Below are 23769 nucleotides of genomic sequence, written 5' to 3'. Positions count from 1 at the left end.
CAACAATAACCAAGCATGCCTAATACCCACAATTAAATTCCACTCACCGACGTTAATTACGATGAAATTAGCAAGATATCTGAATCTTTGAAAATTGCTTTGCAGAAACTAGAGAATATTCAGGTACCGCAAATGTTTATCAAGATCTATATTTTACATAAAAAAGAAAATAAATAAGGCCCTTATATTTATCTTTAATTATGGCTTACTCTGTATTTTGCTTTCCCCATTTGTGACTTTTAGTTACGTGTGGATATGGTTCCAACTTTCCCTATTGCAGAAGGGATATTGCAGCAATGACATTGAAATTTTGGAACTGTCAACCTTACCATCTCTCCTGAATAAGGTTATGCTCGACTGCTTACTTTCTAATCGTAATTTCGAATAAAAGATGTTCCAACAGTTTATTTTGAACATGCAATTTATAGTTTTTCTTACTTTTATTTTGTAAGTTATCTTATAGACTTATATAATCGAGTGGTGCATTGTGGTCTCTTCTATGTGTTCCAGTTGAATATACATAAATAGAAGCTTAATACTCGGTTTATTTCTGCCCCTCATGGGGATAGCCCAGCTATAGAACCACTATTTTTCTATGTAAGTCCTAAAGTCACCCCAACATGAAAGAATACGTATATGGAACACATTGGTCTAACTTTATACTTTTGATGGAACGCCATTAAAGAATGAACATATTATTACGTGCGTTTAATATACATATTTTACAGTTATATTGTATTTCATCATTTTTTATCTCGTTCTTATGTATCAAACATCAAACTGTACTTTCTGTTAAAAACAAAAAGAATATAGATAAAATAGTTTCAATCATTGTAAGAACCAAAACAACATTCACCAACGTTATATTTTAAAAAACCAAAACAACATTGTTATAACAAAATTATTATAATCATCCTCTGGTTTCTGTGTGCTGCATGAACGAACCATTTCTAAAGAAACAACAAACGCCAGAGAACTTGTGGATTAAATTCCCTGACTGTGTTCTTAAGTAAGCAGTTGATTATGAACACAACCAGATTCATAACTAAATTCAATTTGTTAATATGCCAAAAGCTCACATTTTCTAGACGATTTTCAACTCTTTGAGCCACTCTGTGTGCAGAGGACATGGATCAGGCTTTCCTTCGGCAATTGCCTTTTGAGAAAGAGAGTAGAACCAGCCATTCCTCCATTTGAACTGAAAGCATTAGGCAGATTTTACAGTAAACAACAATTGAACTCCTGAAACCATCCACATGTGCTTAGAAACTAAATCACATTTTGTGAAATGGATGCAACTTTTTACCTCTTTAACTGCAGTAGGAAAGTGTGCAACGGATCGTGAGTAAGCGCATAATCTCTCCTCCATGGCTTCTTCAAAGACCAACCTCTTTTCTGCTCCTGCTGCTGATGCAAGTTCAGTAATGAGGCTAGACACCTGAAATCATAAACATCAGTTAAGTTGTGTCTTTTTTTCCAACAGATGCAAAAATCACAATCAAATCATACCGTATAAACAAGTTGGTTTTATTATTGCCATGGCAGAGGCAGATTATGATTCAACTTTCTCTTCTTTGCACCCAAGGTCTAATAAGAATGTGCATTGAAAATTCTAGAGGAATGTTATTTGGATAATAGAAAGCTTACTTCAGAGCGGTATTCTTTCTCTACAGCTCCTACAGTTGCCCCTGGATGGCGAGCTCCAACAAGCATGAATGCTGAAATCCATATCAGCTTTTCTAGCATCTGCTTCTGAAATTCTTCCTTGTTGAGAACCTACCCCAAATGAAGATACAACTAGTAAAAAAATCATTCGAATGTTAATAGCATTCTAATAAAATTTTAACACTTTTTTCCACAAGGATCATAACAACTAAACTAATTACCCAAGATTTAAAAATCTGCTGCGCTTTCAAAAATAGGGTCCACTTCCACCAAAAACAGAACCTCAGTTGAAAATTCAAGAATGGATCTTTATCTTCCCAACCGAAAAGAGAAAAACTAATAGTAACACTAATAATAAGCTTCCTATGTGGCTCACTAGCTTTCTCATCATGCCATACACCATAACTAAGTTCTTCTTTTACCTTGCAAGAGAGGCCTCCAGCATGCAATCTTTCTGCTACCGCAGATGCCCATTTACCATACGCTGCTGTGAGTCCTTCAGGATTCGTATCAGTCTTTCCGTCAATAGGAGGTTCCCCAAGCTTGGATATTGCAAAGTATGCCAACACTTGATCCGCATCACCAAGATTTTTACTTTCAAACCATGGTTCCAGCATCCCATTCTGGAAAAAAACCAAATCTGCTAGATTGTCAAATACGATATGCATATCAAATTTGACAAATATTTGCAAAATTTAGTGACAAAATATGGTACAAAACCGAATTATTAAACCCGCTCGATAATGAACTGTGTTATTCACTTGCAATCAAAACTTTTGGCAAACTAAAATAAACTTCTAAATTCAATGAAAACCCAAGGCTAAAAGCACAACCAAGAGTAGCCACTGCCTTTTTATTCTTTGATTACATTGCACAGCATGCAAAAGATAGCATACCCATATTTCCTTTCCATTTCTATTTTCGTTTTCTGTCTTCTACAAAATGAAACAAAACACATCCACCTAAACAGCTAATAACATCACTTAAAAACTCAACAGATACACCAGAGTGTTTCACATCAAACGACACCAAAAATTAAAAAAAGCGACAACAATTTCATGCCAAAAAAGGAAAATGTGAACATACATACCGTCCCATCTAGACCGAGGAGTGGCATCAAGAACAGCCTCGAGATCATCGTTCCTCGTGCATACCAAGACCGGACCTTTAAAATCAAGCGGCACAGGTTCTCCTCTCTTCACCAAAAGATCATTACCATTACCCATGTCCTGCAAAGCTCTGCCGACCCTTCCACCGCCGACAATCACAGCAGGAACTACTTTGGTTCTGATTGCAGTAGCCATGGGAGTGAGACTTGAGGTGTGTTTGGTGGGGTAGGAGTGGGAGGAGAAAGAAGAGGTAGAGAGAGAAAGTACTATGTTGGCCATGATGATTTACAAGGTGGGCTTTTCTGGGTTTCCATGGGGGAGTGTTAAAAGGGGATGTGTTGGAGTTGGAAGGAAGATAGCTATTGAAAGCCACTCGTTTTTGGCTTTGGTCTATCTGTTTTCTATCCAAATGGTGGAGTTGAGGTTTTTTTTTTTTTTTTTTTAATAAGTTTAGGGAGCAAATTTTTTTTTTTTTTTGTTTGGTCGTTTCGGATTTATTTTTTTTTTAGTAAAAATTTTTCATATTTAATTAATGAGTTTATTAAGGTGGAATCTCTATAAAAGAAAACCAAATATTTTTAAGTAACTTAAATATAATTAAACAATATTTGAACAACATCATATTATATAATTAAATCTTTTTTAATTAATAATTTTGCCTTTGGATAAAACTAACATATTGCTATAGCAATAAATGTACAAGCTCCATTTTCACTCTATAATGACATATGAGATCAAGAAATTCATGAAAATCCCTTTAAAAAGTCCTCCACCAAAGGGGCAGACAATAATACCTCAAAGTCCATCTTATTCCACATAGTACAACAAATACACTACTTCTGCCATGTTATTCAAACATGTTTCCCGCTCTTCCTTTTCCATTTTTGTTTAATTAATTTTTCTTTTTTTCTTGTTTTGGGGTCTGTCCCAAATCTTAGAATTTGTCAACACTACACACTCATCCACAAAAAGTGGCAAAAATAGTTTAAATTGAATTGTTACCGTTAATCCCACCAAACGCCATAGAAAGGACAAGAAGAAAAAGGACCTATTCACCCAACAACAACAACCAAAAAAAAAAAAGAAAAAAAAAAAAGACATTTGCACATTCTTCAATACCTATTCAAATTCAAAAAATTATACACTTGTTTTTCTTCTTCTAAGCATGCCCAGACAAACCTTCAAAACTGAATAAAGATCACTTTCCCACATTCCCATTTTAGCTAAGTGAGTTTCAAAAATCCCAAGAGCTAGATCTATATCATCAAAATAGTGAAAAGAACCAGAAACATTTTCTTTCCCCAGGTGCTTGTTCTTGTTTTCACATATTTCCATTTCCGCTTAATGAAAAAGATTCAAACTTTTTCTTTCAATAACTCTCCAAGTTCCAAAGATGGCTGCTTTCGTTGAAATCAAACAAAATCCAGTAATCTGAAAATCATTATCAAGACAAATTACAGGAAAACACTAGCATTTTTTTTTCTCTTTCTTTCTTTCTCAACCACCATGATTGCTAGTTGCAAGAAATCTTCAATCCCCCGCCAGTCTTCATACAATTCCCTTTATATGAATCCACTCAACGAGCTCAGTCACAACCGAAGCAACAGCGAAGGAGGCCGAGTAATCTCCCTTGGAGACCATTTGGAACCAAACCAATTTCTGTTCAATGACAATAAGGAAAATGCTGTGCCAAACAAGCAAGAAGTCGATGAATTTCGGTGTGACAAAGAAAATATTGCAGTTCCGGCTAATGGGTCTTCTTCTTCTGTCACAACCAGGAAGTTTTCCAATCTGAAATCTTATTCCACAGGCTGCAGGGCCTTGAAGCCTTCCTCGCTTCAGTTTTGTATGCAGATAAACGAGCCTGATAAGGTTTTTGGTGCGTCCAAAATATGGGACCCAAGTGAGTCAGAGAACTCTAGCTCCTTGAAGATCTGGGACCATTCTGATTCTGAAGCTGCTCCTGCTTCTTCTTGGACGACTCTTCCTAACAAGTTAGTTAAAAAATTTTGCATAAATTTGTTTTTCTTTCCTATGAATATGACTAATGCTGTAAATTTGATAGTTTTCTTATAATTTCCCAATAACCAACCAATGAGAACTGAAATGCTTAATGGTTTTGTGGTTTGTTTATGTTATACTTTTTGAAAGTGGTTCGGTGGGTATGCTTTTCAGGTCTTTACTGTGTAGACCATTGCCTCTGGACATTGGAAGGTGCACTTGTGTTATTGTGAAGGAAGCACCCCCTGAAGGATTGGATGGCGGTACAATCTATTCTCTCTATACCAATGTAAGATCTCTAAAACACGTTTTAAGTACTCCCAGTGATGGATTTTTCCTTAATAATTTATAGTTGGCTAAGAACAGTAGAATCTTGTTGATATATAGGGTCCTGAGTTTCAATGCACCGTTTTTAGCTTACTGACTTAGGTAGTTGGGTTTTACTATGTGATTAGGCTCCTGAATCTCATATTAACAGGGTCAAGATAGTTTATCCAGTTCGATTTCCTTATCTTTATCATTCACTTTTTTGTTTAGATTTATGTTGGTACTCAACACTATTCTGTTACAAAAACTCCATATATGGAACATACTAAAATGATTCAACAAATGACTTTGGATACGTTTTTGTATGATATTTTGACGTCACAGGAAGGCCATGGAAGGCAAGACCGGAAACTAGCTATCGCCAACCACAAGCGGCGTAATGGGAAATCTGAAATCGCTATTGCTCAGAATATGAAGGGAATATCATATAGCTCGGATGATAGTTTTCTTGGATTTGTAACTGCTAACCTGATGGGTTCAAAATATCATATATGGGAACAGGTTCAACTTCTTCAAACTCAAATTGTATGCTAACTCATTGAAAATGGCAAATAAGATATAATGGAAGTGTCCTCTATGCTATGGAAATTTTCATATTTCTAATTGGTTGGCAATTCATTCAAACACAGGGAGGTGGACTAAATTCCCTTAAAGGACATTCCAAAGCACTTATTGCTGTTGTAGAGTAAGCATTGTTCCTCTCTTCTCTCTCTTTCGTTCATTCGTGTTGTTTCAGTCTCTACTTCTGGTAGTAATAGTTGTTCTTATTCAATCTGCAGATTCATGTCCACAATTACCACCTGGACAGGAAGTTATAGGAGCATGAGGGCATATATAGCCAAGCACCAATCTATGCAGCTAAAGAACAATAATACACAGGTTTTCCGAAAATCTCTATGATATCTATAGCTTCTTTCAAATCTGAACTATGATACATTATATATAACAGGTGTTTTACATGATAATCTTTCTCTTGTTTAAGCAATGTTCAGCTTAAAAACCAATAAAGTTGATTAAATTTAATGCTAAAATTCGTCGTTTGTAGGTACAACTCAGTAAGGAACTGCCAAAGGATTGGAAGGGGAACAAGGACAAACTCCATCAGTTATTTTCAAAGGTTCCACATTACAATAAAGTAAGAGCATGAACATTGTATTCCCTTGTTATAAAGAATCTTTAAATTTCTAAATTTCTCAACCATTGATTGCTTTGCGATGCATAATCAGATTACAAAGCAATATGAGTTGGACTTCAGAGACAGAGGAAGAGCTGGACTAAAAATCCAAAGTTCAGTAAAGAATTTCCAGCTAACTCTAGAGGTACTATACTACTAGCACTATCCATGATTCAAAAAGTTTGACTAATTGTATGTACATTACAGAAACACAAACTTGTTTACTGCAAAATTGTGATTTAAGTCCTTTCTACAAAGATGCTTTGTTTCATGAAAAAATGTGATGTTTGGCTTGGAATTCTTACTTGGTTCATATATGCTTCACAAACCCAGGAGAATGGACAGCAGACAATCCTGCAGCTGGGAAGAGTGGGAAAATCAAAATATGTGATGGATTACAGGTATAGTACAGCAAACTTTTCCTAGTTTTTTTTCCATTGAAGGAAAGTTGAAATGTGATGGTTTATGATGGATTTTGGCATGGAATTAAGGATCTTAATGCTTTAACTTTTTGAAGTATAAAGGAAAACAAACAAGCAAAATACAACTGAGTTTCATATTTTTGTTTTGCAGATATCCTTTGACAGGCTATCAAGCTTTTTGCATATGTTTGGCTTCCATTGATTCAAAACTTTGTTGCACATTGTAATAATCTTGTAGTTCAACCTCTGAACTCAAGCTACCAAGTCTTTTTTAGTCACTATTTTGTGTAAAATTAACTAGCCTAAAACAAATAAAGGATAACAATTACTTGATTTTGAAAAGACTAATATATATATATATATATTAGTCCGGCTCCGATGAAAATGTGAATTTAAAGACACCATAAAGATTTAAGCATATTCTTAATAGGATATATGTATATTCTAATTATATACATATGTTAAAAAGGATATACTTAAATCTTTTAATACCCATAAATTAGTATCCTCATCTGAATCATATGTTTTATATTAGAAGTTTTCAAAATGCTATTTTGATTAAAATCATGAACTTGTCCTTTTTTTTTTTTTTTTTGGTAAGTTTTGATTAAAATCATAAACTTGTTGTACTTCTAATAAATATACATTATTTTCTTGGATAGTAGGTGTTTTATTTCTTTCTAGTAATAAATCCTCTAAATTTTGAAAAATGCAAATCACGTTTTTTTAAAAAAAAAAAAAAAATTGCTTATTGTCATTAAATCCGTTCACATTTTTGACGATTGAAATGAAAAGTCTTAATGTTAAACAAACAGGTTAAGCTATATATTAGAAAATCTTATAATCAAACTTTTGAACAAATTAGTTCCCCACATTTTATCAATTTTATTTTGAAATATATCATATATTTTTAGTTATAAATAAAATATTGGAAGTGCATATCAAATTAATTGAATATACAAATTTTAAGAATGTGTACGTGAAGAACATGAGCGCATCTCCATTCCGAATTCATTGTCGGCAGAGAATTAATAATAAATTGAGCTCTTTTTAATATTTTCACATTTTATTTTATATATTTCTTTGTGACAAGACCAGCTTTAAACTCAAAGTCAATCTAGTTGTAATGGTAGCTATTTTAACACCAAATTACAGCTCAAAAGTAGCTACTTTGTTTTTTTTTTTTTTACGCATGTCCAAGCGTTTGGATTGGATGCCCAACACCTAATTCTACGTAACTGCAGAAAATCCAACACCACTTTTGTTGTTATTCTACAAGGTTTTCCTTTTTAATATTCCAATAAAAAGGCCCCTGAAACTTTAGGTACTATTTTCGTAACCATAATCCTCACCAACCCCAAATTTGTTAATTATTATCAGTAAAAAGAAGGTTCAAATGTACTTTACTATCTTTTTAGTTTGGGTAAACTTTATCTTGGGATCTCTATTTTATTTAGTTATTTATTTTGTATTTGATATTTCGATGATAAACTGTAAAATGCTAACGGTAACCATTAGGTTTATAGATTTTTAAATTCTAAATCCATTTTTTATTTTCTTTTTAATTTTTTTTATAATTAATTCATCAAAGATAATCTAAAAACTCACTATTTAGTGGAAAAATAAACATAAAAAATAAAATAAAATAAAAAAATTACGGTAAAAAATGAATAAGCCATTTGGGTTTAGTTATATTTAATGTTTTGTCATTAATATATAACTTTTGAAAATTAAAGTATCAAAAATGAAAAAGAAAAAAATTAGAGACCCTAAAATAAACTTTGTCCATGCTAGAGGATAGTAAAATACATTAAACCCTAAAAAGAGTATTGTTTCAAGTTTTAATCATTGCAGCTAGCAAAATGATGTTGATACAGCTTTAAAATCAACCTCTAAACTTGTAATTACAATGAGGGAGGTGTACATGTTTTTCTATCTACTTCTTGGTAGAAAAGGCAAATAATGGTGTGAAACAATGATTAATTTTTTACTGACAACGTAAAATGAGTTTTTATTTTTTGTAAACCTAATGATCATCATACAATCAAGAATTATCAGCATGTTATTATATATATACATATACATAATTGTTTTTTTTTTTTTATGCACATGAAATATGTGCAATAATAAATATACTTAATATCAGATAACATGTTACCTAATATTTTTATCACACATACTATCTAAGATTTGATATACACGTGTTCTCCATAATAAAATTGTATATGTATAAGAAAATAAATATGCATTAGAAAAAGACATAGATGTCTTGGATGCCAGCGATGGTTTTATTAAGACAAGTAAAATTGATAAATGAATGTTCTACAAGTTCCAATCTCTATCTACATGAAAATGAACCAAAACTAAACAATTAGAATATTAAACTGTTTTCTTCCTAATTCTTGGAATAAAGGAAGAGTTCATCTTTTAAAAAAAAAAAAAAAAAATCAAATTTAATTAAATTGTCTCTTTACTCTTACCATGCACCATTCACAAAAACTTAGATGGTAAGAACCGAACTTCCATAATGATATTATGCATCTAATTCAGAGTGAAAAAATGGTGAAGTAAATGTATCTAAGTCACCAAAAATAATGTCATCTCCCTCAACATGGCTACTGGGCTCATGGCAATGAAAATAAGTTTGTATGTCATCGGGAAAGCTCCTCCGCGGTGGGCTAGCCTCCGGAGGTGGTGACAGGTAGTTGGATGTTGTCGAGGTCCTTTCAAGCATTTCTTTGAATTTAGTAGATTGTAATAGTAACCCTAATGCCGACGAGGTTGAATTACCACCACCACCAATGGCGGTCCGTGGTAGGACCGTGGTTGACTTATTAGCACTCGAGGTCTCATGACTAGGTGACAAATCTAATCCTAATTGAGGATTTTGATTTGGAATTGGATTAAGATCACCGTCAGAGTTTGGTTGAAAATTACTAGGGTTATTTTGGTGGTTTGGATGTAACCATTTGACATAACGACTAAGGTCAAAGTTAGTAACGGCGTTAAGTCCACGGTACTCTATGGCTGCCATATCATAAGCCGTGGCTGCTTCTTCTTGGGTAGCTGCATAAAGGGTAATAAGGTAATTTAGAGATAGTTTGGAGGATCACAATGTAAAAATAACGAAAAAAAAAAAACAAAGAATTTAATTTGGCAACAAATTTTAGTTGGAGGATTGGGGAATTTATTTCAAAGAGTTTTGAATGAAATCTTTAAATAGCTGACCAAGCAGTTGGGGTTTGGTTATCTACATCTCAACCAACTAGATTTGATTGCTTCTTTTATTTTTTTTACTGTTAATTAATTAATTTAATTTTATTCATTATCTTGGACTCATATGCTTAATATATAAATTTAATATTTGCATACTTTGTGGACTTCTTTAATAAAATAAAATATCTGAGGCATGCAAAATGTTTTTTAATTTTTTTATTTTTAGTGTGCATTGTATTATATTCATTTTTCATAGTGGAACCACTAATGTTTTGCCATGTGTCAAAATGAAAATGATTGCCAAAAGGGCATTGAGATGTATAGCCATGCACTAAAGTTAAACTCCTAATGTTAATTGCTTAGTAGAAGTAATATAGAAAATTACTAAAGGAAAGGGATAGGTAGACTTAATTATTTTTTAATTAAAGTGCTCGTTATCAACTTCTAAATGTGGGTTTCTACTTTGTTGATTAATATTAATTAAATAATTTTGTTAGAAAGAAGAAATAAATATTACCATATGTTCCAAGATAGAGATATTTGTTTCCGAATACTCTGCCAATTCGAGCTTCCCATCTTCCATTATGATGGTGTCTGCAAATTTTTAATTAACATCAAGGAAAAGTTTAAAAAAAGAAAAAAAAAAAAAGGTACATATATAATATATTCTGCATATATAATGAGAATATATTCAATAGAATCTACTAAACCAATTTTATAAATATGAAAAATTCACAAAGCCACACTCAATAAATGCTTTAATTATTTCAGCAAAAACATAAATGCTTTAATTAACTGGCGCTTTCACTACAGAAAAAAGAGAAGCATAAATAGACGAAAAAAGAACCAAAAGAATGAAGTCTATAAAGCAGGAATATTGAAAACAAATAAATGCTCTCAATGACTTTCTTTGTATAATATTAATTTACCTTGCCACGCCTCTATATTTTGACACCCCTCGTGAAAATCCGCTACTTTTCCTGTATAAATCAAATTAGAAGATAAATAATTTAAATCTCTAATATCTTAACCATAAAAATTAAAAATAAAATAAAGAAATAAATAATTTTTTATTTTTTTAAGAAATTAGTATACCTTCTCAAAGATCCAATATATTCTTCTTTCGATTGACCATTCATTTCTTTGAGCTCTTCTTCATATGTTGATAACTACAAAATTACAAATATATATTTATGCTAATAAATATACAGATAAAAGTTAACTTTAAAAGGCAAAAATATTCAATGTCTTAAAGGAAAAGTAATTGGTAGGAAAAAGAAATTACTGGGAAATTAAGGATTGTATCTTGTCCCCAGTACTTCAATGCTGCCAAGTCATAGGCATGTGCTGCAGCCTCCTCATCATCATATGCCCCTAACAAACCCAATATATGACCTCCTCAGTATTCAATCCCACTAAAATTCTATTTCTCTAAAACAATCCCCAAAAAAAAAAAAAAAAAGTTTATATATATATATATATATATATTATCTTATCACTTATTTTCCTTCTTAATTAATAAAAACGTTACTAAAATAAGAGAATTATATAGAAATAAAAAAGAACTTGTATTGTAGAACTACAAAACTTACCAAGATATACTTCACTCCCCAGTAAATTCCACCATAGAAAAAGCCAAATTGTTTCAGTTAATCAATTATACAAAATTTTGCAAGTACAAAAAGGAAAAAAAAAATGAAAACCAAGATATAAAGAAACCTTGTCTTCCTTTCTTGTTCTGTGATTCATTCCAGCAATTCTTATCCCACAAATGAGCTTCATATCGTCCGGTCCATCGATGTCTGTAAACAATTAAATATGAAGAAAATAGAGATAAAAACAAAATTAAAATTTTCCATTTTTTTCTAAATTAACTCCATGATCAATTGGAACAAACCTTGTGACTCCTCTGTAGATTGAACTACGCTGCTGGGGTGAGTTTCGGGGAACAGTCTTTCGTGTGCGCTTCGCTTTTGTTGTTGCAGAGATATTGTTGTTCTTGATGCTGTCGTTTTTTGAAGCAGTACTAGTGTTTTTCTGGTTTTGTTTTGTAGTTTTCGCCATCAAAAGCTTGGGAGAATAAGGGAAAGGAAAAATATTGATGTACTTTGTATAAAGAGAAAGGAAAAATAAAGAGATGAATATATATATATATATATACACACACACACACACACATACGACTACGTCATTCCATGAAAAGGGTTTTGTAGGAAATGACAGGAAGATTTATATATATATATAAATATATATATATATATATATATATATATATATATATATATATATATATATATATATATATATATATATATATATATATTTATGTTTTATAATTTTTTAATTTTTTAATTTTTTTTTTTTTTTCGAGTGGGGTTTGTGTTGGGGAGGTCAGGGTGATGGAAAAAATGGAGAGGTTTAATTGGAAATTATAGCCGGCTGAGGAAGGTGGTTTTTATGGCCGTCTCTAAGCGGCTTGGAGTCTCTTCCTCTTTTGTCTTCACTTGTATTGTAATTTTGTGTTAACTGTGGAAAAGAAATAGTTTCATTTTAATCTGGTTTTTCAATTTTGGTTACCTAATATCAAGGTATTTATACCATGCATATAGTAATTTGGGATTTTTATTTTTTTTTTTATTTTTTTATTTTATTTATTTTTGCTTATTATGCCCTACTCTTTCTAAAACCTAATCCCTTTTTCTTCTCTTTGTTTTTTCTTTCTGTTTCTGATTTTTATTATATATCGATATTATCCTTTTACAATTCATGTTTTTCTTAAATTTTCTATTATGGGTTTGTCATGTGTAAATTTTTTATTGCGTTTTTTGCAGTACCCTTTTAAGTTTGTGAAACCGTATTATAACACCACTATATTTCATTATCCTCTTTGGGCCCACAGTAAATTATTGTTTAATTAATGCTTACATATACATAATTTCAATCCCAATTTTTATACTTATCTCTATTACTATGATGACAGAATTTTACCAATTTTTTTACACTAGGTTTCTATCAATAACAGTAGTTTGCATTGACACTTTATATGTAATAGATCTTTTAGAGAGCTAGAGATAATGTTGGAAGGTTGACAATCCAAATGAAAAATTTATTATTAGGATTTTAATATGTATCATCCTCGATCCTTTTGGTAAAAATTGGATAATAAGTGAATGTATAAGATATAACAAAAAGAAATTTTAAATTTTGTAAGATGTTTAAAATTAATATACATGGGCCTACTGATATGACAGGTAAATCATATAAATGGGTGTTCATCAATATATGCATGCTCATAATTTAAATGTCTTTAATAAGTTGGTCCATGTATATATTTCTTTGTTGCATGTCCCAATTCTTAAAGTTTAAAGGGGGGAAAATTTGGAAAGTATGGGTGGAAGAAGAGTATCATTGCAAGAAATCAAGAAGTCCATCCCTTTTCTTCATGTCAACGATACTAAATTTCAGTAACCACAAAATAGCCCTAGAAGTCCATCCCTATTATTTAATAGGGGTGTAAACTGGTGGGGTAGGTTTGAGTTGGATGGTTGTAAGGTTAGGGAAAAATAATAATAATAATAATAATAATAATAATAAAAGAAAAAGCAAAAATTAACTACAAATATATGACCCATCATTTTCTAAATTGGTTGCAATGATTTGAAAAAGCTGAAAAAAGTTAAGAATGATATATAAAACAACCAACTAATTAAAAAATGCTGGATACTTATTAATTTAGCTGGAAACTAATACCAAGTACTTGAGTTTTTAATAAAATGTATAAATATCACAAGGAATCCAATCCAAAAATCAAAAAGGCCATTCTGTCCAAGACTTCAGCGTCTCCTTAAGCCCACATAATTCTGAATGTGTCTTTTTGGTGATCTTTCAATGTAAAGCATGTCCTTAAGAATGCCAAAGGTCCTTGACCTCATCCAACCCCAAAAATAAAATGATATAAACATTATCTTTAAGCAAACGAGGGTGTTTAGGATACAGGGTTGGACTAGATTTAGTTAAGGACTAAATGTAAAATCCTCTCCTGCATTTCAAACCGACCTTAGAATACTGAAAATTTAGTTGCAAACAAATGCGTCTCCAAATTTTCTCGACACCGTTGTTAGGTGAACTAATTGTGCATGGGATAGTATATAGGAATTCCTGAACCTTGTTTTTTTTTCCTTTGATGTGAAATAAGAAGAATTTCTTATCCATCAATGCTCTTTGACACCATCAATGCATTCCCTACTTGAAGTTTTTGGTCCACTTCTCTTTTTGTTGTCAAATTGAATGTGACCCTCAACAACTTCTAAAAATCAATTTTATTGTGTCAAAACATCCAAAAATTTTCTAGGCCCATTACTGTAAAAGTAAGCCAATGAATACAAATCAGCATGTCCAATACTGCAAATCCAAGATGGTGGAGGAGATGATTGTGAGAGGGATCAGAGCATTGGTTGTATAGGGAATTGCAGCTTTCTTAAAATATATGTATCTATGTCAATACTATGAGTGAAAATAAAAAGTTAGATGGAGTTTAAATTTCTTAAAATCTTTGTTTCAAATTATCTTTGTAAACTTATTTTGATATATAAAGTTTTAAAAGTTCAAAATAAAAGGATTTTAAAAGTTTAATGTCCAAATTTCCCAAAATGTTTATAATTTACCAAAATCTTTTAAATTTTTCAAAATGTTTGTAATTTGTCAAAATCTTTGAATTAATCAAAATTACAAAATATTTATTATTTTTGTAAAGATAATTTTGATATTTAAAGATTTAAAGGACAAAATAAGGTATTCTAAAAGTTCAAGATTAAAATTTCTCACAATGTTTACAATTTCTCAAAATCTTCGTTTTGAGTTACTTTTGTAAAATTGTTTTGATATTTAGAGTTTTAATATTCAAAATAATGTATTCTAAAAGTTTAAGGTCCGAAATTCTCAAGATGTTAAATATTTTCCAAAATCTTTTAAATTTTACAAAATATTTATAATTTCTCTAAATCTTTGTTTAAAACTATTTTTCATAAAATCTTCTTTAGATTTAGAGTTTTAACGTAATATTCCAAAAATCATCTTTTGAAATTATTTTTATAAAAATCACTTTGATATTTAAAGATTTAATGGACAAAATTAAGTATTCTTTAAGTTTAATAATAAAATTTCTCAAAACTTTTATAATTTTCTCAAAATCTTTGTTATAAATTATTTTTGTAAATTTATTTTGATATTTAAAGTTTAGAATCCAAAATGCTAAAAATGTAAATAATTTCCCAAAATCTTTTGAAATTTACAAAATATTTATAATTTCTCAAAATCCTTGCTTAAAACCATTTTTTATCAAATTTTCTTGAGATTTAGAGTTTTAAAGTAAAACTTCCCAAAATCATCATTTGAAATTATTGTTATAAAAATCATTTTGATATTTAAAAATTTAACAGACAAAATATAGTATTCCAAAGTTGAAGATTTAAAATTTTTAAAATGTTTATAATTTCAGAAAAAAAGTTTGTTATAATTTCCCAATTTAATCTTTGTTTTAAATCATTATATAAATTTTTCTTGATATTTTTAGAATTTTGAACTTTAAAATAATAGTATTCTAATGGTTTTCTTAAAAATAATAAACGGGATTAGACTTTTGAAATTAATGTTCAGAAATGTTTAATATTATCAAAAATAGTATATATCAAATATGAATTTATATGCATACATATATATATATATATATATATATATATATATATATATATATATATATATGTGCATATATAGATGCATAGACATTTATATATTTGTTTAAGGAGGTGGGTCAAAAACAATGTTGGCCAAAGGACAATGCACAAATGAAGGAGAAGGAAGACAATTTTGAAGGCTCTGAGCCTTGTTGGACTCAGAACATGTGTTTGCTGCAGCTAGTTGTATACACATTTATGCATTTATTAAAGGAGGTAGGTCAACAGCATTGTTGGCCAAAGGACAACGCACAAATGAAGGAGAAGCAAGACACTTTTGAAGGCTCTATGGCCTTGTTGGACTCATTAGAACATGTATTTGTTGCAGCTGGTAATACACTGAAAGAGACAGAACAGCATTGTTGCAAGGACCAAGTCATATGGTTTACCGAGAAAACGACTAAATCGATCGGATGGCAAATTTATGTAAATGTTTCATGATTAAAAAAAAAAAAACAAAAAAAAAATTATGTAAATGTTTGTTTTGTGGACGTATTATTATTATTATTATTATTATTATTATTATTATTATTATTATTATTATTATTATTATTATTATTATTATTATTATTATTATTATTATTATTATTATCATGTGTGCGCACGCGTGCTTTGGGTGGTAAAGTTGTTTCGAAAAGCAGTAAAGAAAATATCGATGTCGATAAAAATATCGAAGGTATGAATTTATAGAAATATCGATATCGTTACGGAAACTGTAAATTATCGAAGGTATGAATTTACAGAAATATCGATATCGTTACGGAAACTGTAAATTTTTAATTTAGAATACAAATTTTGAAATAAAAAATAATTAATATAATAAAATAATATAAAAATTCAATAATTATAATACAATAATAATAAAATATAATAAAATACTCATTAAATTAAGCATATATACTAAAATTTTATATAATATATAACAAAAAAAACTAATAATATTATTTATTTATTTTTAGATAGATAAAATCAAATTTATTAAAAAAATAAATTAAATTAAATTAAACACTAAGGTAAAAAAAATAAAAAAAAATAAAAAGATATGTATTAAAATACTACATATAAAAAAAATCATATATTATCCTTTATATAATATAATATTATTATATTATTATTTTATTATAAAATATTATCATATTTTATTTTATTTTATTTTTTTTCCTTCTCTTTCCTTCCCCCCCCCCAGGGGGAAATTTTTTTCTTATCCTTTCTTCTTTTTTCTCTCTTCCCTTCGTCTTCTTCTTCCCTCTCTTCTACGCTAGATCACAACCAACCCACATCCGCCGACATCTTCCCAAAAAATCTATCTAAACCCGATGACTTCTTGCCGACTTCTCCATTGGAATTTCCACCATATCTACCCAAAAAATGAAATCCCGACCGACTTCTGCGTTTCCAGGCGAAACCCATCGAATCAGGCGACATTCCGACGACACCCATGACAGAAACTCTTCCCTCTCCCCCATTTCGATGTCGGAGGTGGTCGACAACCGACAGAATCGGTGACTTTTCTCCACTGTTGTCGACATTCGCTTTACTGTCGAAAAGAACATATCTTTGGCCATTTGATGGAGATGCTCTTTTTCTTTCTTTCCCTATAGCAAGCCAACTTACACAGATAAGAGTTGGAAAATCTTTGTGCTAAAATCATAGGTAGACAAAAATGAAGTAATTTTAATTCGTTTGTTTATTTTATTTTTTATTTTTCTTTGTTCTATATTTGCCCAATATGATTTTGGATTGCAATATTATTTGGGTACTTTGGATATTTGCTAGTTTTACTTAACATTTTGTTAACTACGTGGATCATATTAATGCGTCGGGTTAAAATAATTATTTAAAAAATGTTAAATTTAAAATTTTAAGGATTTAATTAAGTGAGATTGATTTAATTAGTAAACATCTATATTTATACTTGAATAGTTATGGGGAAATTATTTGAAATGATAAAATTCTCAACTACTTAATTTTCTATTCTTATTAATTTTTGCTATAACTTTATCTAGATTATGTTTACTTTTGGTTAATTATAAACCAAAAAAATATTAATTTCTCTCAATACATTGACTGCATTTTTAGGCCTTGTAAATTATATTTAAGATGAATTAACTAATAATTAATGTGGCAATTCATGAAATTATTATTTCTTTTATTGGAACATAATTTTCTTATATATTAATTTTGCTATTTGTCACATACATATAATGAAATTAAAAGAATTCTGTGTCATTAATTCAATAACAGAGTGGCTCGTCTGTGCTATGATGGCTTAATAGCAATGCCTACATTAATCTATAGGTGAGGTTTTTGTTGGAATAACCTTGATGATACAAGAAAAAAAACTTATACCATAATGGTTTAATAATAAGTTAAAACCAAGCAATTTCAAGCCTCGAAACGCAATATTTTCTTTATGTATACATATGATTTTTTCGTTTTTTCTTTTAGGAGCTCTTAAGCAATGTTGCTAAACTTATGCTAATTGAAACCCAATTAAAAAAGAAAAAAGTACTTATGCGAAAGCACTCCTTTTTTTTCAAAAAAATATATCTATATATATATATATATATATATATATAATATAATAATACAATTATGCTACAAAACAATGAAATGCTTCCTTCTTTTTGACTTTTTCAGAATTATTTTTAACGTATTTAAACTGTCGTTTTCCTGATCTTCTTTGCTAGATTTAACAAGCTACAAACACTTTTTCTGTGCTCTCCCTTTTTTTTTTTTTTTTTTTTCCCTTGAATCAGCTACAATCAAATTCTTATGTAAGATAAATAAGTGAAAATTATAAAAAAATTAAATTTAAATTAAATAACAAAAAATATAAAAAAATTAAATTTAAATTAAATAACAATATATATATATATATATATTATGTATTCAAGAAAACAAAAAAAAAAAAAATTGTACGTTGTTTCGGAGTTGGTGAGAAAGTTACAATCTAAGTCTTCTCTTGTGGTTGACTTCTGACTTCTACATTTTAGAATTCCTATGAATAGTTCATTACCGTGTGCTTTCCATGTAGCTTTAAATATTTAAAATCCAAAATCCAAGATATTGATTCTAACGAAAAGAATAAAAACAAGAAAAATAAATTATCAAAATGAGGTGAATTAAAAAAAATTGTTATTTAAATGGGAAAATAGTGAATAAAAAATAATATGGGTAAAATAAATAATAAGAAAATATAGATGATAATGCAATGGAATCTAAAACAACAAGAAAGATGAGAGAGATAATGGCCGAGAAATTCCAATAATACACATTGGAGATTCCGTATCCAATTATAGATATTGGATATTTATTTGTTATATACTTGGAACTTTCCTACCACTAATTTACTTTTCCTCCATTGTTTCCCAATTCCTCCCTCTTTTATTGTTAATGAGCTGTTTTTCTTGTTAACTTTTTAGCTTTTTCTTGCTTATAAACACACCACGCATACAAATTGACACTATACTCGTTATTTTTCCTGTCTTTTTCTCTTCTCTCTTTCTTTCTTTGCTCTCAATAAAAAAAAAAGAAAAAAAGAAAAAAAAAAAAAGGCAGCCATGTCTCTCCTCTCTGATCTCATCAATCTTAATCTCTCTGAAACCACCGATAAGATCATCGCCGAGTATATTTGGTATTACTTTTTGTTTTTATTTTGTTATCCAATTACATATAATTGGTGAATTATATTTATTGCAATTTTTTGCCTGCTAGATAATTTTTTCTATATATATATATGGTATTTTCTCTGTATATATGTTCCTTTTCAAAGTTGACAAACCCAGTTTGCTTTACTATATATTATTTTTCTTTCTTTCAGGATTGGTGGATCTGGTTTAGACATCAGAAGTAAAGCAAGAGTAGGCTAATATTTTTCTCTGTTTTCTCTGTTTTTGGTTTTTGGCTGAGAATTATCAAATGGGGTTTTCAAGTTTTGAGCTTTTTTTTTTTTCTCTATCTAATTAAATCCATGTATTTTCTTTTTTTTCTTTTTTTTTTTTTGGTTGGTTATTATGAATAATTACAGACACTACCAGGACCAGTTACAGACCCAGCAAGACTACCCAGATGGAACTATGATGGTTCAAGTACAGACCAAGCTCCCGGAGAGGACAGTGAAGTAATCTTGTAGTATGTGTCTGATACCCATCCTATTTTTCTTGCTCCACTTGCTCATCATGGATTGATGAACGGCCCTGATTTTTAAAAGCGTTGTTATTGATTCCAATATTTGATCCGAATCTGTAAATATTGATTAAAAATCTATTTGAATGATTCCAGCCCACAAGCTGTGTTTAAGGATCCATTCAGAAGAGGAAACAACATCCTGGTAAAAAGTCAAAAAAAAAACAAAAAAGTCTTTTCCTTTTGCGATGTAGAACGTGATTTGTCCATTTTATCCGTGACCGTATTTATTATTGGTAAATGTTTATTATTTGGTTCTGTATATTGGAAAAGTCAAGAGGGGTAATATGGTCAGATTCTGAAAACAAAAACAGGTTATATGCGACACCTACACACCAGCAGGTGAACCAATACCTACCAACAAGAGGTACAATGCTGCCAAGATTTTCAATCATCGTGATGTTGTTGCTGAGGAGCCTTGGTACACATTCATACTCTTCTTCTAAATTTAATTTCTATGTATATATATATATATATTAATTTTTGGTGAAAGTCACTATTTTTTGGGACAATGTTGGTGAATTCGAATTCGAATTCCCATACCCTAAATGACATTGTTCCTTTTTATTTTTTTGACAAATAATGCATTGTTCCATTAAGCTACATATATAATTTGACGGGTCAAATATGCCACTACTAGATGTTTGATTATTTTAAGGTGGTCTGTCATTTTCTAGGGGTCCAGTGTGGAAAATGATAACAATGTCATTTTCACGTTTCCTTGATAAGGAAAATAATTCCACCCCTTTTTTTTTTTTTTTTTTCAATAAAAAAACATTAATTATTGTTATTATTCTGAGAATATATTTGAAATCTTCAACTTGAGGTTTGGGTTGGTGAGAAGCATCATGATGGGCGGTTAGGCAACTTAGGTTAGGTAGTTTCGAGGCTGGGAAATCTTTTATGTGGTTCTCTAATGAGAATTTTTTTTTTTAATTATTATTTTTATTTTTATTTTTTTAATGTTCTCTAATGAGATTTTTTTTTAATTATTATTTTTATTTTTATTTTTTTAATGCGAATTTAGAACTTTGAAATGGTCAAATAACATATAATGTTGATTTTGGTAATTGGTTGTCTAATTAGATTTCATATTTAGGTGCATATATTCAATAATCAACTTAATTATATATATATATATAGTTAAAATAATAAGTTTAGAGTTGAGATAATCCTCTTAAGATCCAATAGTGTAATGATGTGGATATGAATATCAGAATGTATGAACCTTATTAATTATTTGTTTTTGGTAGTATAACCATCAATTTGTTTGCAAAGCATGAATTATTGGAACCTAGGTGTCAGAATATATCTATATATAAACAATTGTCAAAGTGGATCTACATATAAACAATTAGGGGTTGGCAAAAGGGTCACTCAAAAGTAGCTATAGCTGACATAATTCAGCAACTAAGCCACCTACCTTTTTTGTTGATAAAGAACTAAGCCACCTACCTACCTCCACTTGTGTTAGTCATTTAAATTATTATTTCAATTTATATATTTCCTTTAAAAAAAAAATAAAAAACTGAAGTTGACTTTAACAATGAAGCATCTTAAGAATTTTATCTGATATTGCTCAGTTCAGACTGTCAGTCTAACATACTAATTCTTGCCACCAGGAGATATATTATAATAGCTTTTCTATTTACTTGGTTTTTATTTACCAGTGAACTTGATTTGATCTTATAATATGTTCAACAAAATATAGTTCTTGTTTTATAATATTTCGGTATATATAACTCTACCATATAATGCTGAATGATTAATATATGTGCAAGAATAATGAACATATATATATATATACACATATTTTTATATACATATATATATATATATATATATATATATATATATATATATATATATTTATTATTAACAATTTGAACCTGTTTGACATCAGGTATGGGATTGAACAAGAATACACCCTTCTTCAGAAGGATGTTAAATGGCCTATTGGGTGGCCAGTTGGTGGTTACCCTGGTCCTCAGGTTCATATCTACATCTTAATTTGTCTAAATTAGTATGTACAAATTGTCATTAATAATGGTGATAGTTAGTCACCATTAATTAATGAAATAATATATGGTTTCCAATTGCCATGCCAATGAAAATTTGGTGGAATTTTTTTGTGTTAAATTAAAATGTAGGGACCGTACTACTGCGGCGCAGGAGCAGACAAGTCATTTGGTCGTGATATAGTGGACGCACATTACAAAGCCTGCCTCTATGCCGGAATTAACATCAGTGGAATCAATGGTGAAGTTATGCCTGGCCAGGTATATATATTTTTGTTTGGTAACTAAGAAAATTATAGAGGAATGGAAAATGAAACCAAAATCAGGCATTAACCTTTTTTATATATACATGCTGGTTTGGAAACTAATAGTGGGAATTTCAAGTTGGCCCCGCTGTGGGTATTGCTGCCGGGGATCAATTGTGGGTTGCTCGTTACATTCTTGAGGTACAAATAGTTCTGCTTATATGTATATATATATATATATATATTCCTCATGTCTATTTTATATAAATTATGTATGATTTATATATGTGTGTATAAATATATATGTATATATACGCTGATTTGCTTTATATATATATTGGCAGAGGATTACAGAAATTGCAGGAGTTGTTCTTACTTTTGATCCAAAACCAATCCAGGTCTTATAAGTCCCTTTTTTTTCCATTATTTTTTTTCCTAAATAAAATTCATTATACAGTTTCTCACTTTCTTTTTATACATTAATTTCTTATCAGGGTGACTGGAATGGTGCTGGTGCTCACACCAACTACAGGTATATTATAAATTAATATAGTCACTTATTTTTGGTTAAACATGAACTTTCTTTGTGCTTAATTTCTTCTTAAATTAACCTTTATATATTTTGAAAAATTAATTCTTTTATGTCGTTTTGATTTGGTTTGGTTTGTCTGCTTAGCACCAAGTCAATGAGAAGTGATGGTGGTTATGAAGTGATAAAGAAGGCAATTGATAAATTGAGTTTGCGTCACAAGGAACACATTGCTGCTTATGGTGAAGGCAATGAGAGGAGATTGACCGGTCGCCATGAAACTGCTGATATCAACACCTTTTGTTGGGTAATTTCCATATATATATACGATTCTTATTTTATTTATTTATTTCGTTATTATTTTTTAATTTCAGTTCTTGAAAAAGAAATTTTCTCCTACTTTTTGACACTGTTAAAATGTAAATTACAGGGTGTTGCTAATCGTGGAGCCTCTGTTCGTGTTGGCCGTGATACCGAAAAGGCCGGAAAAGGTAACAATTTCTCCAAGTCATTTTTCAATAATTTTCTCGAGTAATTATCCCGAGTTCAAAATTTGATGATGATAACATAATGATATTGATGTTGGTGTTGTTAATATTTGTTATTGTTTTTGGTGTGTGTTGTAATGGCATGGCAGGTTACTTTGAAGACAGAAGGCCAGCATCAAATATGGATCCATATGTTGTCACTTCTTTGATTGCTGAAACCACCATTATCTGGAAACCATAGAGGACCCACAAAAAAAAAGAAAAAAAAAAAAAACAAGTTTGGAAATTGCTTGATTGATCCAAGGGAGAGGAAGAAGAAAGCAATTTGATTAATTTTTAACTGATATAAAATAACTCTCCTATGTATCTTTCCTACTTTCTTTATGGTTGTACTTTACGCATGTGTACACTTGCTACTCAGATTGGTTGGTTGGATTTTGAACTAAATATTATTATGCTTTAGTGGAATGTATTGTCGATTGTTTTGTTTATAACAACTTCATTATTTTTAAATAAGAAAAGCGTTTATGACCTTGTTGGTTTTTTAGTGTATGCTTTTCTTTACAGCTCAGTTTTAAAAGTGTATTTATATCTCCAATAGAGAGGTACAACTTAAAAAGAGTTACATTCAAAACCAGTCACTTCCTGTCATTTT

The 23769-nt window shown here is 30.1% G+C and overlaps 4 protein-coding genes across 6 annotated transcripts; 2 read left to right on the top strand and 2 right to left on the bottom strand.

Moving 5' to 3' along the window:
• Window positions 1-831: 831 nt before the first annotated feature.
• Window positions 832-3184, bottom strand: LOC107429621 (uncharacterized). 2 transcript variants are annotated; one of them, XM_025078337.3, is made up of 5 exons: window positions 2756-3184; window positions 2088-2288; window positions 1648-1776; window positions 1307-1438; window positions 832-1198 (listed from the first exon to the last, which is right to left on the bottom strand). In XM_025078337.3, the coding sequence occupies exons 1-5, from the start codon at window positions 2801-2803 to the stop codon at window positions 1085-1087; spliced, it is 624 nt and encodes a 207-aa protein (XP_024934105.1). In that variant the 5' UTR covers window positions 2804-3184; the 3' UTR covers window positions 832-1084. The 2 variants fall into 2 exon arrangements, with proteins under 2 accessions (XP_024934105.1, XP_015895816.1); XM_016040330.4 differs by having other exon boundaries at window positions 2088-2305; window positions 2756-3181.
• A 675-nt stretch (window positions 3185-3859) lies between these two features.
• Window positions 3860-7118, top strand: LOC107429619 (tubby-like protein 8). The gene is made up of 9 exons (XM_016040328.4): window positions 3860-4768; window positions 4950-5064; window positions 5427-5603; window positions 5732-5787; window positions 5882-5981; window positions 6148-6237; window positions 6329-6421; window positions 6610-6677; window positions 6850-7118. The coding sequence occupies exons 1-9, from the start codon at window positions 4281-4283 to the stop codon at window positions 6923-6925; spliced, it is 1263 nt and encodes a 420-aa protein (XP_015895814.1). The 5' UTR covers window positions 3860-4280; the 3' UTR covers window positions 6926-7118.
• Window positions 7119-8963: 1845 nt separating this feature from the next.
• On the bottom strand, window positions 8964-12092 carry LOC107429620 (AP2-like ethylene-responsive transcription factor At1g16060). Of its 2 annotated transcripts, XM_016040329.4 has the most exons (8): window positions 11812-12092; window positions 11634-11716; window positions 11507-11515; window positions 11200-11288; window positions 11010-11083; window positions 10844-10894; window positions 10432-10508; window positions 8964-9764 (listed from the first exon to the last, which is right to left on the bottom strand). In XM_016040329.4, the coding sequence occupies exons 1-8, from the start codon at window positions 11976-11978 to the stop codon at window positions 9232-9234; spliced, it is 1083 nt and encodes a 360-aa protein (XP_015895815.3). In that variant the 5' UTR covers window positions 11979-12092; the 3' UTR covers window positions 8964-9231. The 2 variants fall into 2 exon arrangements, with proteins under 2 accessions (XP_015895815.3, XP_060669254.1); XM_060813271.1 differs by lacking the exon at window positions 11507-11515.
• A 6914-nt stretch (window positions 12093-19006) lies between these two features.
• LOC107429628 (glutamine synthetase nodule isozyme) lies at window positions 19007-23645 on the top strand. The gene is made up of 13 exons (XM_016040334.4): window positions 19007-19283; window positions 19470-19509; window positions 19677-19780; window positions 19931-19979; window positions 20149-20255; window positions 21738-21825; window positions 21985-22113; window positions 22224-22298; window positions 22442-22495; window positions 22592-22629; window positions 22774-22933; window positions 23057-23117; window positions 23264-23645. The coding sequence occupies exons 1-13, from the start codon at window positions 19210-19212 to the stop codon at window positions 23353-23355; spliced, it is 1071 nt and encodes a 356-aa protein (XP_015895820.3). The 5' UTR covers window positions 19007-19209; the 3' UTR covers window positions 23356-23645.
• Window positions 23646-23769: the final 124 nt, after the last annotated feature.

Source organism: Ziziphus jujuba, chromosome 12 (assembly GCF_031755915.1).
Source record: "Ziziphus jujuba cultivar Dongzao chromosome 12, ASM3175591v1".
NCBI classification, from domain to species: domain Eukaryota; kingdom Viridiplantae; phylum Streptophyta; class Magnoliopsida; order Rosales; family Rhamnaceae; genus Ziziphus; species Ziziphus jujuba.
This window is presented reverse-complemented; position numbering and strand designations above follow the sequence as displayed.